At 35.8% G+C, this 12,855-nt stretch overlaps 1 protein-coding gene across 5 annotated transcripts in view; it reads right to left on the bottom strand.

Moving 5' to 3' along the window:
- The window catches only part of RIC1 (RIC1 homolog, RAB6A GEF complex partner 1), a 142,391-nt gene that overhangs the window by 73,084 nt on the left and 56,452 nt on the right, over positions 1 to 12,855 (bottom strand). For 4 of the 5 annotated variants that reach the window (XM_059141605.1, XM_059141607.1, XM_059141606.1 and 1 more), the window contains exon 3: positions 7,168 to 7,247. The exons of the other annotated variant lie outside the window; for it this stretch is intronic. In XM_059141605.1, coding sequence (XP_058997588.1) covers positions 7,168 to 7,247 — 80 coding nt within the window. The remainder of the gene's footprint in view (positions 1 to 7,167; positions 7,248 to 12,855) is intronic. 5 annotated transcript variants of the gene reach the window in all.

Here is a 12,855-nt window from a genome sequence, read left to right as displayed (position 1 = left end):
AGAAATAGAGACATGAGGGATACAGAAAAGGCTGAATAAGCAGATATATAGAAGGCAGAATACACAGGACATGATACAGTCAACTGCTGAGGTTACTGAGCAGGAAGAATATACTCCTTACAAAAAAAGGAACTGGTCATAGGCTTTCCCAAGATTAACTTATTTAAAAAGAATATAATTTTTCATATTTTTACACTTAGTAAAATGTTTCCCACTTCTTTTAATATTATTATTTATTTTTGAAAGAGAGAAAAAGAAAGGAAGAGAGAGAGCGTGTGTGTGTATATGTTCATGGGGGGGGGGGGGGAGGGAGGGGCAGAGGGATTAGGAGAGACAATATTAAACAGGCTCCACACCCAGCCCCGAGACTGACAGGAAGGCTGATTTCACCACGCTGAGATCGTGACCCTGAGCTGCAATCAAGAGTTGGATGCTTAACCAACTGAGACACCCAGGTGCCAGTCCCCCCACTTCTAATTTAATCTGTAAATTATTAGGCAGAACCTAAATGTATTCACAATAATGTCACTAACTTTCTTAACTACTAAATCTCTCCAATCTAGAATGTTTTTCCCCTGGTATGTTTTGTTTCCTAGTCTGAGATCTTTTCAAATGTCATAATCCATTTTCCTACTTTATTTTTCTCCACAGAAACATTATCAGGTGACGACAGACTTGTCATATTTGTCAAATTTGTAATGTATTTTCCTTATATAGCACCATCTACTAGAAGAGTGCTAGCTCTACGAGGAGGGTTTGTCATCTGTTTTTTCCCCCCTTTTCCCACTGTTGTATTCCCAGTATCTACAACAGTTTTGGAGCCAAAAAATTCAAAATTAGAAAAGATGTATGGATAAAGAGTTTTCTTGAAAGAAAGAGCATCCTCATCACTAGGCCTTTTTAAATTTTTTTTTTATTTTTAATGTTTTAAGTTTCTTTTCAGTGTACTAGAATTCATTGTTTATGCACCACACCCAGTGCTCCATGCAATCCGTGCCCTCCATAACACCCACCAGCAGGCTCACCCAACCTCCCACCCCCCCGCCCCTTCAAAACCCTCAGATTGTTTTTCAGAGTCCATAGTCTCTCATGGTTCGTCTCCCTCTCCAATTTCCCTCAACTCCCTTCTCCTCTCCATCTCCCCATGTCCTCCATGTTATTTGTTATGCTCCACAAATAAGTGAAACCATATAATTGACTCTCTCTGCTTGACTTATTTCACTCAGCATAATCTCTTCCAGCCCCATCCAGGCCTTTCATATTTAAAAAAGTTTTTTTGTTTACCTTATCACACATTCAGAAAGCCTTCAGTCTGATAAAAGCTATGTGACTTTCTGATTTGACCAGAGATTTTTAACACTTCTATAATTCTTTGTATTCGGGTACCAGTGTTAGAAGCATAGTCAACAGGGGAATAGCTTTCAGTGCCCAGAATTTATACATTAACTTCACTATCTTATTATTAAGTGCTCATGCAATTATAATGTAAGCTAATGGACACAAAATATGTAATACCTATATTTACAGAATGTATACATATTGAAATCAAATTATACGATGTAATATTTTGAGAAGATCAAAGGGAATAAAAAATGTTAGGATAACTAACATACTTGTCAAGTTTACAAACTGAATTTATAACAAGGTACATTGTTAGAAATAACACTTTAAATCAATAGAGCCTTAAGGGGAAATAAAGCAGTTAAAGTTTATTTTCCAGAAAACACTAAAAATTTATTAGCAAAAAGGAAGTAACAAATGGTGAGGGAAACTTTCACATCTCTACTTCAGACCTTTTCTCCTCTAAATGTAATTAATTTCAGTAAATGTTCCTGCCCCTTAAATGTTTCAAAGGGTAAGCTGTGTTGAGGTTAGAAACTGTTCACCTCAATGAGCTATCCTCTACCTGCTGCCTACCTGACACTATTTCATTAACAGCTAGTAAGAAGTCTCAAAATCTAATATAAACTATGTTGGGTGTGCGAAAAAGGAAATGAGAGGTTTGAATTTGTTTTTTCAGGGTTTTTTGTTTGTTTGTTTTGAAGATTTTATTTGAGAGAGTGAGCAAGCACAGCATGTGGGGGGGGGGCAGGGTTGGGGGCAGAGAGGAAGGAGAAGCAGACTGCCCACTGAGCAGAGAGCCTGATGCAGGACTCCATCTCAGGAGCCTGGGATCATGATCTGAGCTGAAGGCAGATGGTTAACCAACTGAGCCACTCAGGTGCCCCAAAAGGTTTGAGTTGGTAGTTGTTCTGGAGTGTTTCTCGCTGCCCCCCCTCCGGGAGATAATCTCTATATATTTAATATTTGATAATTAAATGTACTGAATTTTAGTATAACTTTTTTTTTTTTTTTTTTTTTTTTTTTTAGAACTTTGTCCTCTTACTAGTGAGGCTGGTGTCTGACAAAAGAAGTTGACAGTAAGAGTGGAAAGACAGAATAAAAGAAAAAAGTCTCTACTCTTAAAGTATACATTATGATGACATATTAGTTGACATTATTTCATTATGATAAAATTAAATATGACTCACAGTTTCAAGAACTACTACACTTATATTTAAACATAAACAAATCAATACATCCTAATGCAATACACAAGTTATTTCTGATTTATCCCTGGCAGTTTCCTCCATAAATTTCAATGCAAGTTCCAAGGTATGAAAGAATAGGCCAAGGACCTTTAGTGGACAACTCTGTCCAATGGTCTGTGTAGCTAACACGAATGGACATTTTTATACAGAATGAAGTGTATAAAAAGATGAAAAACAAACAAATGAAACATCAATCAAAGAGTAAATGACCTTTGAGGCATAAAGAGTCATTTGATAAGCCTGCCACAATTGTTGAAGGCTGACTCCCAACATGAACGGGATGGACGCTGCCAACACCACTATGTGGAAACTAGGAAAGATCACAGGACATCCGACCTGTTCTCAGGTGGAGCATATTGGAAACTGATAAGCAGTCTAAGGTTAAGAACCTGTCATATAATACAGGGAAGCTGAGACACTCCAGAAAAACTCATGTGATGAACTCATAAAATTTAGAGAAGAGGAACAAGAGACAATAAGTGTCTCTACAATTGAGAAGAGTAGGACTAACTACTGGCCTCAAGTACACTACTGTTCACAACTGCTACGTATAAACCATTCCAGATCATTTCTCTGGTTTTTAATTCACTACTCCCCCCAAACCCCCAAGAAGCAGATGACCAGATGGGCATAAATAGGGCTGAGGCAGTAAAGTATTGGTGAGTAAGAGTATACACAGGCCAGCAACAGCACTTACGTCTGAATCACGGCCATGCCACTTGCTAGTGAGCGACTGCTGCTAAGTTAGTTGGCCTCTGTGCTGCAGTAGTTGTACCTAATCACCTCACAGGGTGTTACCAAGATTACAGGAGTCTGAAAAAGTCCTCAGAACAGTGTCCTGAACTGAGTTAAGTGCTCACAACGGCACAGATGACAATGATACACTGTCAAAACTAAACATTTTTTAAAACTCGCCTCAAACCCGTGTATGAACCACTTTCCCAGTTTTAAAAACATGTACTCCTATAATCCTCCAAACAACTGAAGAAAAAATATTTTTATTCCTATTTTATAAATAGGTCCTACAGAAAAACTAAAAAACTAAGCAGACTAAGTAACCCAACTAGATAGCAGCCCAGCATTAAAATACACAACAGGCTCATTCCAATTCCCTGTGCTACAAAACTGTTTCCCTATAAGGCATTTTGTTTGATTTATGTAGCAGTTACTAGAAGTTAAACTGGAAAAGAAGTCAAATATTAAATATTATTTAAATATTAAAAATATTGTGAATAAAAATAGTGTAAATATTTTAAAAATATGCAAATATTAAAAATAAGTCACTTAACATATACTATACATATATAATTTACATATTAAATCACTTCTTATATACTTATGTATATATAAAATCACTTAAAATATTAGAAATGAAGTAAAAATTTGGTGAAGGAAAAATGTATTAATAATAGTATTAACAACAGCAGTTGTCCATTAATATTCCCACATACTAGTCAGTTATCTAAACATTTAATATGCATAATCTCATTTAATCCTATGAAATAATTACTACTGCTACCTTGTTCTACAGATGAGGAAACTGATTTTGGAGGTATTAAATAACTTGACATAAGTTATCTGGCTAAGAGAAGAGAAGAGTGGACATTCAATCCCAGGTCTACATAAGGCCAAAGCCTAGCTTTTTGGCTAAGGCAACACACAACTCATGCCATATAAAGGCCAAACACATTTTACTGAGCCACACACTGAAACCTGTGATCATTGAGCCCAAATTTTTAAAAATACATTTCTTTAGTTCTCTACTCCAACATACAGTCAAACACAGCAAAGCTCGTGCACCGTCTGCACTACTACTAGTAAAGGGGCATCCTCTGCAGTCTTAAAATCAGAAAGTAGAAACTGTTTTTAAATTCTCTGCAACACAGTGAGTTTCAAAATACCATTCCAAATCGCTGTAAACCTATGTAATCATGTTAGTGACTTGAAAAATGGAATACTAGTATAATTTATACTACGTTATATACTATACTAGTATAAATTAAGCATTTTCAGGCGCATGTCTGAATAGAGCAATAAAATGGGTTCAAACATGCTAGTTCAAAATGTACAAGGTAATTGAAGATGCTAATTACAACAGTTCTTCAAAAGGCTCACAAAATTATCACTTAGAATGAAAAAAACCACATTATATATTATCCACAAAACTGAATTTAAAATTTATAAATACATCCTATCAAAATGTCTATAACATTTTAAACAGTACAATTTATATATTGAAGGGTTTTTGCATTAAAGATATTTATTGAAAAAAATCAAATTAGTACAAAAGATTTCCGAAATTCAACTTACACCTCAACTAATACTGGATTACCAAAACAAGTGGCTTATGGCATCAAGAAAATCTAGACAGTTTCTTAAAATCTATGATAAAGCATTCAGAGTTACATCCTACATGGCCTACATTAGCTTTTCCCAAACTGTTTTCTCAAGAATTTTGACAAGTATTAAACAATTTTCATAATACAATTTTTAAAAAACATTTTGGCTTTTCGTTATATTTTTCAAATACATTTTTATTATTATAAGATTTTATTTATCTGACAGAGAGTAAAAACACAAGTAGGAACAGAGGCAGGCTCCCCACTGAGTAGAGAGCTAAGCAGGGAGCCCGATGCGGGGCTTGATCCCAGGACCCTGAGATTATGACCTGAGCTGAAGGCAGAGGCTTAACCCACTGAGCCACCAGGTACCTGCAAATATGTTTTTTAAAAAACCACATTGAATATAGTGTATGCAAATCAAAAATTCTGGAAAATTCAAGAGTTGAAAGAAGATGAAAAAAATCACTACAGTTCTACCATTCAGGAGCAATTACTATAAATATATACTACTCTGGTTTTTTTAAAGAGAATATTTGTTTTCTTTTGCAAAGCTGATGTGGTCATATTACATATATAATTTAGTGTGCCTCATTTCTTCTCTTGGCATTTAATATGGTCAAGTTCTCAAGTGTGTAAATTTTTCTAAATATATTTAATGACTGCATAGTATGTGGGAATATACCACAGTTAACTTCCATACCAAAATTCTGTATCATTACATTTCTGTGTATATCTACTATTGGAAGCATGTAAGAACATATTTTGATAGTCCTCTGCTAGCACAGTAATAATTAGAAAAGTAATAATAATATTTTTACATATTGGGGCACCTGGGTGGCTCAGGTCATGATCCCAAGATCCTGGGACTGAGCTCCATGTCGGGCTCCATGTTCAGTGGAGAGTCTACTTGAGGATTTTCTCTCTCCCTTCCTCAGCTCACATGCACTGCCTATGTTCTCTCTCTCTCTAAAATGATTAAATCTTTAAAAATATTTTTTAATTCTTAAAAAAAGATTATTTTTACATATTAAAATATGTAGGTTTCCAAAAAATTTGTATTTAATGTTTTGAGTTACTAGTGTTTGGTCTGAGTTACTAAATAAAAATTTTCTCTTTTTTTAGTTTTATTTCCTCTTATGAGATCACTTTCACCTATTTACCTTTTGAAATCTTTGTGTTTCTTAGCAATTTATATGTCTCCTTAAGATGTAGTTTATTAAAAAAATTATATAAAATACTTTATGAAATAGAAAAATAGTTTTTAAGCCTTGGTCCTATTTACTAAGAAAATTTTCCCCAGTTTGCTACCTTTTTAACATTGTTCTCTCTTCCTATTAATTTTCAGAAATGTAAACTTTCATATATTGAAATCTACTTTCCCTCTAATTTCTTACATACCCAATAAAATCTGGCCATCTCCACCATCCATCTAGAAATGTAATAAATATTTATTTATAGAGTCATCCAGCTTTAATGGTTTGTTGTTTCTTAAAAAAAAAAAGGGGGGCGGGTGCTTAGAGTGGCTTAGCTGGTTAAGCATCTGCCTGTGGCTCAAGGTCCTAGGATGGAGCCCTGCAGCAGGCTCTCTGCACAGTGGCAAGTCTTTCCCCTCTGGCTCCCTTCACCGCTGCTCATGGTCACTTGCTCACTCTTTCTCATTAAATAAATAAAATCTTAAAAAAAAAAAAAGGATATGTTTTAAAACTGTTAGGTCCTTTTATTTCAAAAGCTCTTTCAATAAAACATTCTTTTCTTTCAAATGTAAGGCAAAAAAGTTAAGGAAAAGAATGAAAAATATACAGAACAACATAGTTTGAAGATCAAAGTCCTTGTTCTTTCAAGTTCTATCCAAGAGTTAACCACTGTTTGGGGTACATAATTTCTCCTATGCACATACAAAAATATACAGAAAGAAGTACCTATACCTTTCCTGATTTTTCCTCCCTTCTTTCATGACATTTTTAGCCCTTCCCTAATAATGCTTGATTATATTAGTAGTGATCCTGAATGTCTAAGAAGGGATCTATAGTACATTCACCCAAGATTCTCAGACATTTTTATTCTTTATTCAATTAATCAATGACAGCTCAAAGAATTGGTAATTTTTGAAATACTATTTTTAAAGTACTGGCTTGGCTTTATTTTATTCACTTCAGACAATGCAAAACTGGAATGTTTTTATGAGTACAAAGAAGCAAACCAATTACTAAAAGAATGAAAGACAACAAACTTACTTGGGATACACTGGTTCATAGAGGTACTTGTCCCCTCTTGGAGATGTAATATGAAAAAACAAGATGTAGCCATATGCAGTCTGAAAGATAAATTTTATTTGCCATGAATTAAAGGGTAAGGCTATGACTAAAACCTTAAATTTTATTTTTATATATTCTCACTTTGAAAACACTTCTCTCGTGGGAACCCTCTTTTGAACAGCTATAGTCTATACAATTTAAAAATGGCTTTAATATAATCCATCTTGTTTAATATAACCCATGAAAAAGAGCTTTTATATTTTAATACTTCATAATGCCATTGAAATCGATAGTTTATAACAGATTGTATATTGTACTCTAAAATATTTATAGTATTCAATAACAGAAGATTATTTTATAAAATATACATAGCTTTTTGAACTCTGCAATATGGCAAATATTTTTTCCTAATATTTTAAAACAACAATGTCACCAAACAGTAGTATTATGATAAAGTTCACTCAAAGTTTACACAATATAACTTCAGAATAACATATTTATATATATTTCAAAATCAATCAATTGGCCTGTTTACTATAAAATATACTGAGATACAGAAGATAAACAGAATCCTCATTTCCAAATTTGAATACCAGTTAATTTTTCTAAGTTAACAAAATACTTTTAAAATATAAATTGTACTGAAACATTACATAATCATGGCACATATCTGTCAATTGTGAGGTTCAAACACTTTACATTTGTAGAAAAACACACAATACTATATTTAGCTGTTTCTAACCATTTTCAAGCCTGAGAGAAGTGGCAACTGTTTGGCCCAAACTACTAAATATTAATACTGAAGTGTTATTTTAGAAGGAGGTAAGCTTTATCCAAAGTACAAAGAAAACGGAAAAAAATTATTCAACGTTTCATATTTCTTTCTAGTACTTGCTTCTGTTCTTCACTTAAAAGAATGCCAGAGGAAAAACAATTTCTTCAGCTATCAGGTGTTTTGTTTAAGCTATAAACTTTACTGTTTCATAATGTATTCCAAAATTCTACTTTAATATATTGGGACACAAAACACAAGAGGCTGAGATCATCATTCTAATTCCTCAGGTGCAATTTTACCTTCTTCAAATGTGGAGAATCTGGGACCAAAGGAAAACAGATTCAAATGAAACCACAGCCGACATCATAACCTCTACACAGAGCAGTGACTTTGAAATTTGTAAACTGTACTATTCCCTTATATGGCTAGAAAAGTAAAATAATATGGTCCAGCATTTACTGGGAAATCAGTCACTCAAGGTCAAAAATTCAACATTTCAGAATATCAAATGCTAATAATATACTCATAATTTTAACAAGTGCTTAGAAGATTATAATGCCAGGAAAAATAAAGCATCATTTTGCAGCAGTATTTAGAAATTTTATGCACAGGGTATACTAGAAAAAATTACAAAGAATGGCTTGATTGACTATACCAGCATTTTGTATCAATCTTTACTAGGATCTCTAGTTTCACATGTATATAAATGCTATATACTTCCAGATCTCACTGACCTTTTCCTAAACAATCCTGTCCTCAAACAAGTCTAGGAACAATTTTAAAAGTTTTGGAAATAGATGATCATCCTTAAAAAGTAGCATCTTTGGGGAACCTGGGTGGCTCAGTGGATTCAGCCTCTGCCTTCTGCTCAGGTCATGATCTCAGAGTTCTAGGATCAAGTCCCTCATCAGGCTCTCTGCTCGGCAGGGAGCCAGCTTCCTCCTCTCTCTCTCTCTACTCTCTCTCTCTCTCTGTGACTACTTGTGATCTCTGTCAAATAAATAAAATCTTAAAAAAAAAAAAAGTAGCAACTTTGTTGTTAACTACACTAAAACTGATATTATGTAGTGTTACAATGGCTTTTCTCTTTCCACCACCAAAATACTGCAAATAAGCATACAATTATTGCTTCTTCTAATATGCATACCCATTGTCTGCCTCTTGCTCTCTCTCTCTCTCTCCCCCAAACACACACATACACACACACACCCCTAATCTTAAGAAAATGAAAAGATAAAATAAAGAACCTCGGAGTCCTCTTTCCCAGTATCATCCTATATCTCAATTTTTTTTTTCCTCCAAGACTTATTTTACTAGATTCTGTGGTTGCAATTGCAAAGACCTAGAAATTTTTCTAGGTAACTTGAGTGACAAATCCTTATGTCTCATTCTTTTGTATATCAATGAATAAGGGTCACAGACATACAAGGATAAAGGTTATCAAGAGGGTAAGAGAAATCACTACTTAAATAGAGAATGGCACAGACTTGTCTCTAGTAACACCACTTAGCAAAAAAAGAACTTTCCCGAAACAATTTTAAGGGATATTAATAACGCATCAATGATTCAGAGAGGGATGAATATTCAGTCAGAGAAGCTTCTTTTTTTTTTTCAACTGCAAATTGCAAACAGAGATTTGAAAAACCATGCAAACTACCTCAGATAATTCCAGTTTATTTTTTTATTATTATGTTAGTCACCATAAAATATACACTAGTTTTTTTGTTTTTTTAAAGATTTTATTTATTTGACAGACAGAGATCACCTGTAGGCAGAAAGGCAGGCGGGTGGGGGGGACAGACTCCCTACTGAGCAGACAGCCCCATGCAGGGCTCAATCCCAGGACCGTGAGATCATGACCTGAGCTGAAGGCAGAGGCTTTAACCCACTGAGCCACCCAGGCACCCCTGTTGTTTTTGTAAGATTTTATTTATTTGATAGATAGTGAGAGCAGGAACACAGCAGGGGAGTGGGAGAGGGAAAAGTAGGTTTCCCGCGGAGAAGGGAGCCAAATGTGGGGCTGGAACCCAGGACCCTGGGATCTGACCTGAGCTGAAGGCAGATACTTAACGACTGAGCCACCCAGGTGTTCACATCATTCGTTTTTGATGCAGTGTTCCAGGATTCATTGTTTACGTACAACACCCGTGTTCCATGAAATATGTGCCCTCCTTAATATCTCCCACCAAGCTCACCCCCCTCTGAAAACCCTCAGTTTGTTCCTCAGACTCCATAGTCTCTCATGGTTTGTCTCCCACCCACACCCACCCCCGATATCCCCCAATTCAGTTTTCCTTTCCTCCTCCTAATGTCCTCCAAGTTATTCCTTGTGCTCCATAAGTACGTTAAACCGTATGATAACTGACTTTCTCTGCCAGACACAGTTCACTCAGCATAATCTCCTCTAGATCCATGCTGATTCAACAGTTGGGCATTCATCCTTTCTTATGGCTGAGTAATATTCCATTGTTTATATGGACCACATCTGCTCTATCCATTTGTCTGTTGAAGGGCATTTTGGCTTTCTCCACAGTTTAGCTATTGTGGCCATTGCTGCTATGAACACTGGGGATACATATGGCCCTTCTCTTCACTACACCTGTATCTTTGGGGTAAATACCCAGTAGTGCAATTGCCAGGTCATAAGATAGCTCTATTTTTAATTTTTTGAGGAATCTCCACACTCTTTTCCAAAGTTGCTGCTCCAACTTGCATTCCCACCAGCAGTGTAAGAGGGTTCCCCTTTTGCACATTCTCTCCAAAACTTGTTTCCTGCCTTGTTAATCTTGGCCATTCTAAATGGTAAAAGGTGGTATTCTCAATGTGGAGGAGAACATCGGCAGCAACCTCTTCAACATCAGCCACAGCAACTTCTTTCAAAATACATCTCCAAAGGCCAAGGGAGCAAAAGCGAAAATGACCTTTTCGGACTTCATCAAGATAAAAAGCTTCTACACAGCAAAGGAAACAGTACAAAATAAAGAGACGACCCACAGAATGGGAGATGATATTCGCAAATAACACTACAGACAAAGGGCTGATATCCAAGATCTATAAAGAACGTCTGAAACTCAACATCCAAAAAACAGATAATCATGTCAAAAAATGGGCAGAAGATATGATCAGACACTTCTCCAATGGAGACATACAAATGGCTAGCAGACACATGAAAAAATGTTCATCATCATTAGCCATCAGGGAAATTCAACAGCTTAAAAAGAAGAGTTTGAAATCTGGAGGTGAAATGATATTATTTATCATTGTCATCATCATCATCATCATCATTATTATTAACATAAAATGTATTATTTGTCTCAGGGGTATTATTTGTTTCAGGTATGTGGTTCATCAGTCTTACACAATTCACAGCACTCACCATAGCACATACCTTCCCCAATGTCCATCACCTAGCCACCCCACCCCTCACAAGCCCCTCCACTTCAGCAATCCTCAGGCTTGTTTCCTGAGATTAAGAATTTTTTATGGTTTGTCTCCCTCTCTGGTTTCTTCCGCTATGACCCTCTGCCTTGTTTCTCAAATTCCATATATCAGTGAGATCATATGTCAACTGTCTTTCTCTGACTTATTTCACTTAGCACAATACCCTCTAGTTCCCTCCATGTCATTGCAAATGGCAAGATTTCTTTTTTGATGGCTGCATAATATTCCACTGCATATATGTACCACAACTTCTTTATCCATTCATCTGGTGATAGATATCTAGGCTCTTTCCATAGTTTGGCTATTGTGCACATTGCTGCTATAAACATTTGGGTGCACGTGCCCCTTTGGTTCACTACATTTGTATCTTTGGGGTAAATACCCAGTAGTGCAATTACTGGGGCATTAGGGTAGCTCTATTTTCAACTTTTTGAGGAACCTCCATGCTGTTTTCCAGAGTGGCTGCACCAGCTTGTATTCCCACCAACAGTGTAGGAGGGGGGTTCCCCATTCTCCGCATCCTCACCAACATCTGTCGTTTCCTGACTTGTCAATTTTAGCCATTCTGACTGGTGTGAAGTGGTATCTCATTATGGTTTTGATTTCTATTTCCCTGGATGGCATTATTATTATTAACTGCTTGTTTGTATTTTGCTTTGTTGGACATTTGGGAAGTTTCTCCTTGCTACTCAAAATTAAATGTATTTTAAAAATTATTTTATGATTGATGCATGACATACATAATATAAAAGCAATTTTCTATAAACAAGAAGAATTTAAATCCAGCTGTGTCCTGATGCAAATCAACTGTTACATAAAGCTAATGCTTCACCTGTAGGAAGCAATCCCAGTACTTTCCTCTACCATTATCCAATCAAGGATCCCACTGGACATGAATTCACTACATACTTCAGAATTCAAGTCATTGTGCATTTCTTCCTTAGGACATGCTACTTTTATCATGAAGAAGAGGAGATTCATGCATCTGGGCTCAACGACCTGAGTGATGCATCCCAAAGATTTCTATAATAATTAATAGACAAGGATTTGATGATTTAGAGATGCATCTTTTATCCCAACATACTGTCATGTTAGGCTTCAAATAAGGCTGAAATAACAGATTAGCACTATTTTTTTTTTTAATTTTATTTATTTGACAGAGGAGACCACAGGCAGGCAGAGAGAAGGGGGGGAAAGCAGGCTCCCTGCTGAGCAGAGAGCCCAATGCGGGGCTTGATCCCAGGACCCGGAGATCATGATCTGAGCCGAAAGCAGAGGCTTATTAACCCACCGAGCCACCCAGCCACCCCACTATTTAATTCTTTACACTGGTTTGTAAATGGTGTTTAGTGTTTTTAGCTTCATTTATTATACATATTCAAATACATAAAATTAATCACACAAATCCTACCATGAAGACAATTACGTACCACTTCTGTATATAGTATTTT

This window comes from Mustela lutreola, chromosome 12 (assembly GCF_030435805.1).
Source record: "Mustela lutreola isolate mMusLut2 chromosome 12, mMusLut2.pri, whole genome shotgun sequence".
Classification (NCBI taxonomy): domain Eukaryota; kingdom Metazoa; phylum Chordata; class Mammalia; order Carnivora; family Mustelidae; genus Mustela; species Mustela lutreola.
This window is presented reverse-complemented; position numbering and strand designations above follow the sequence as displayed.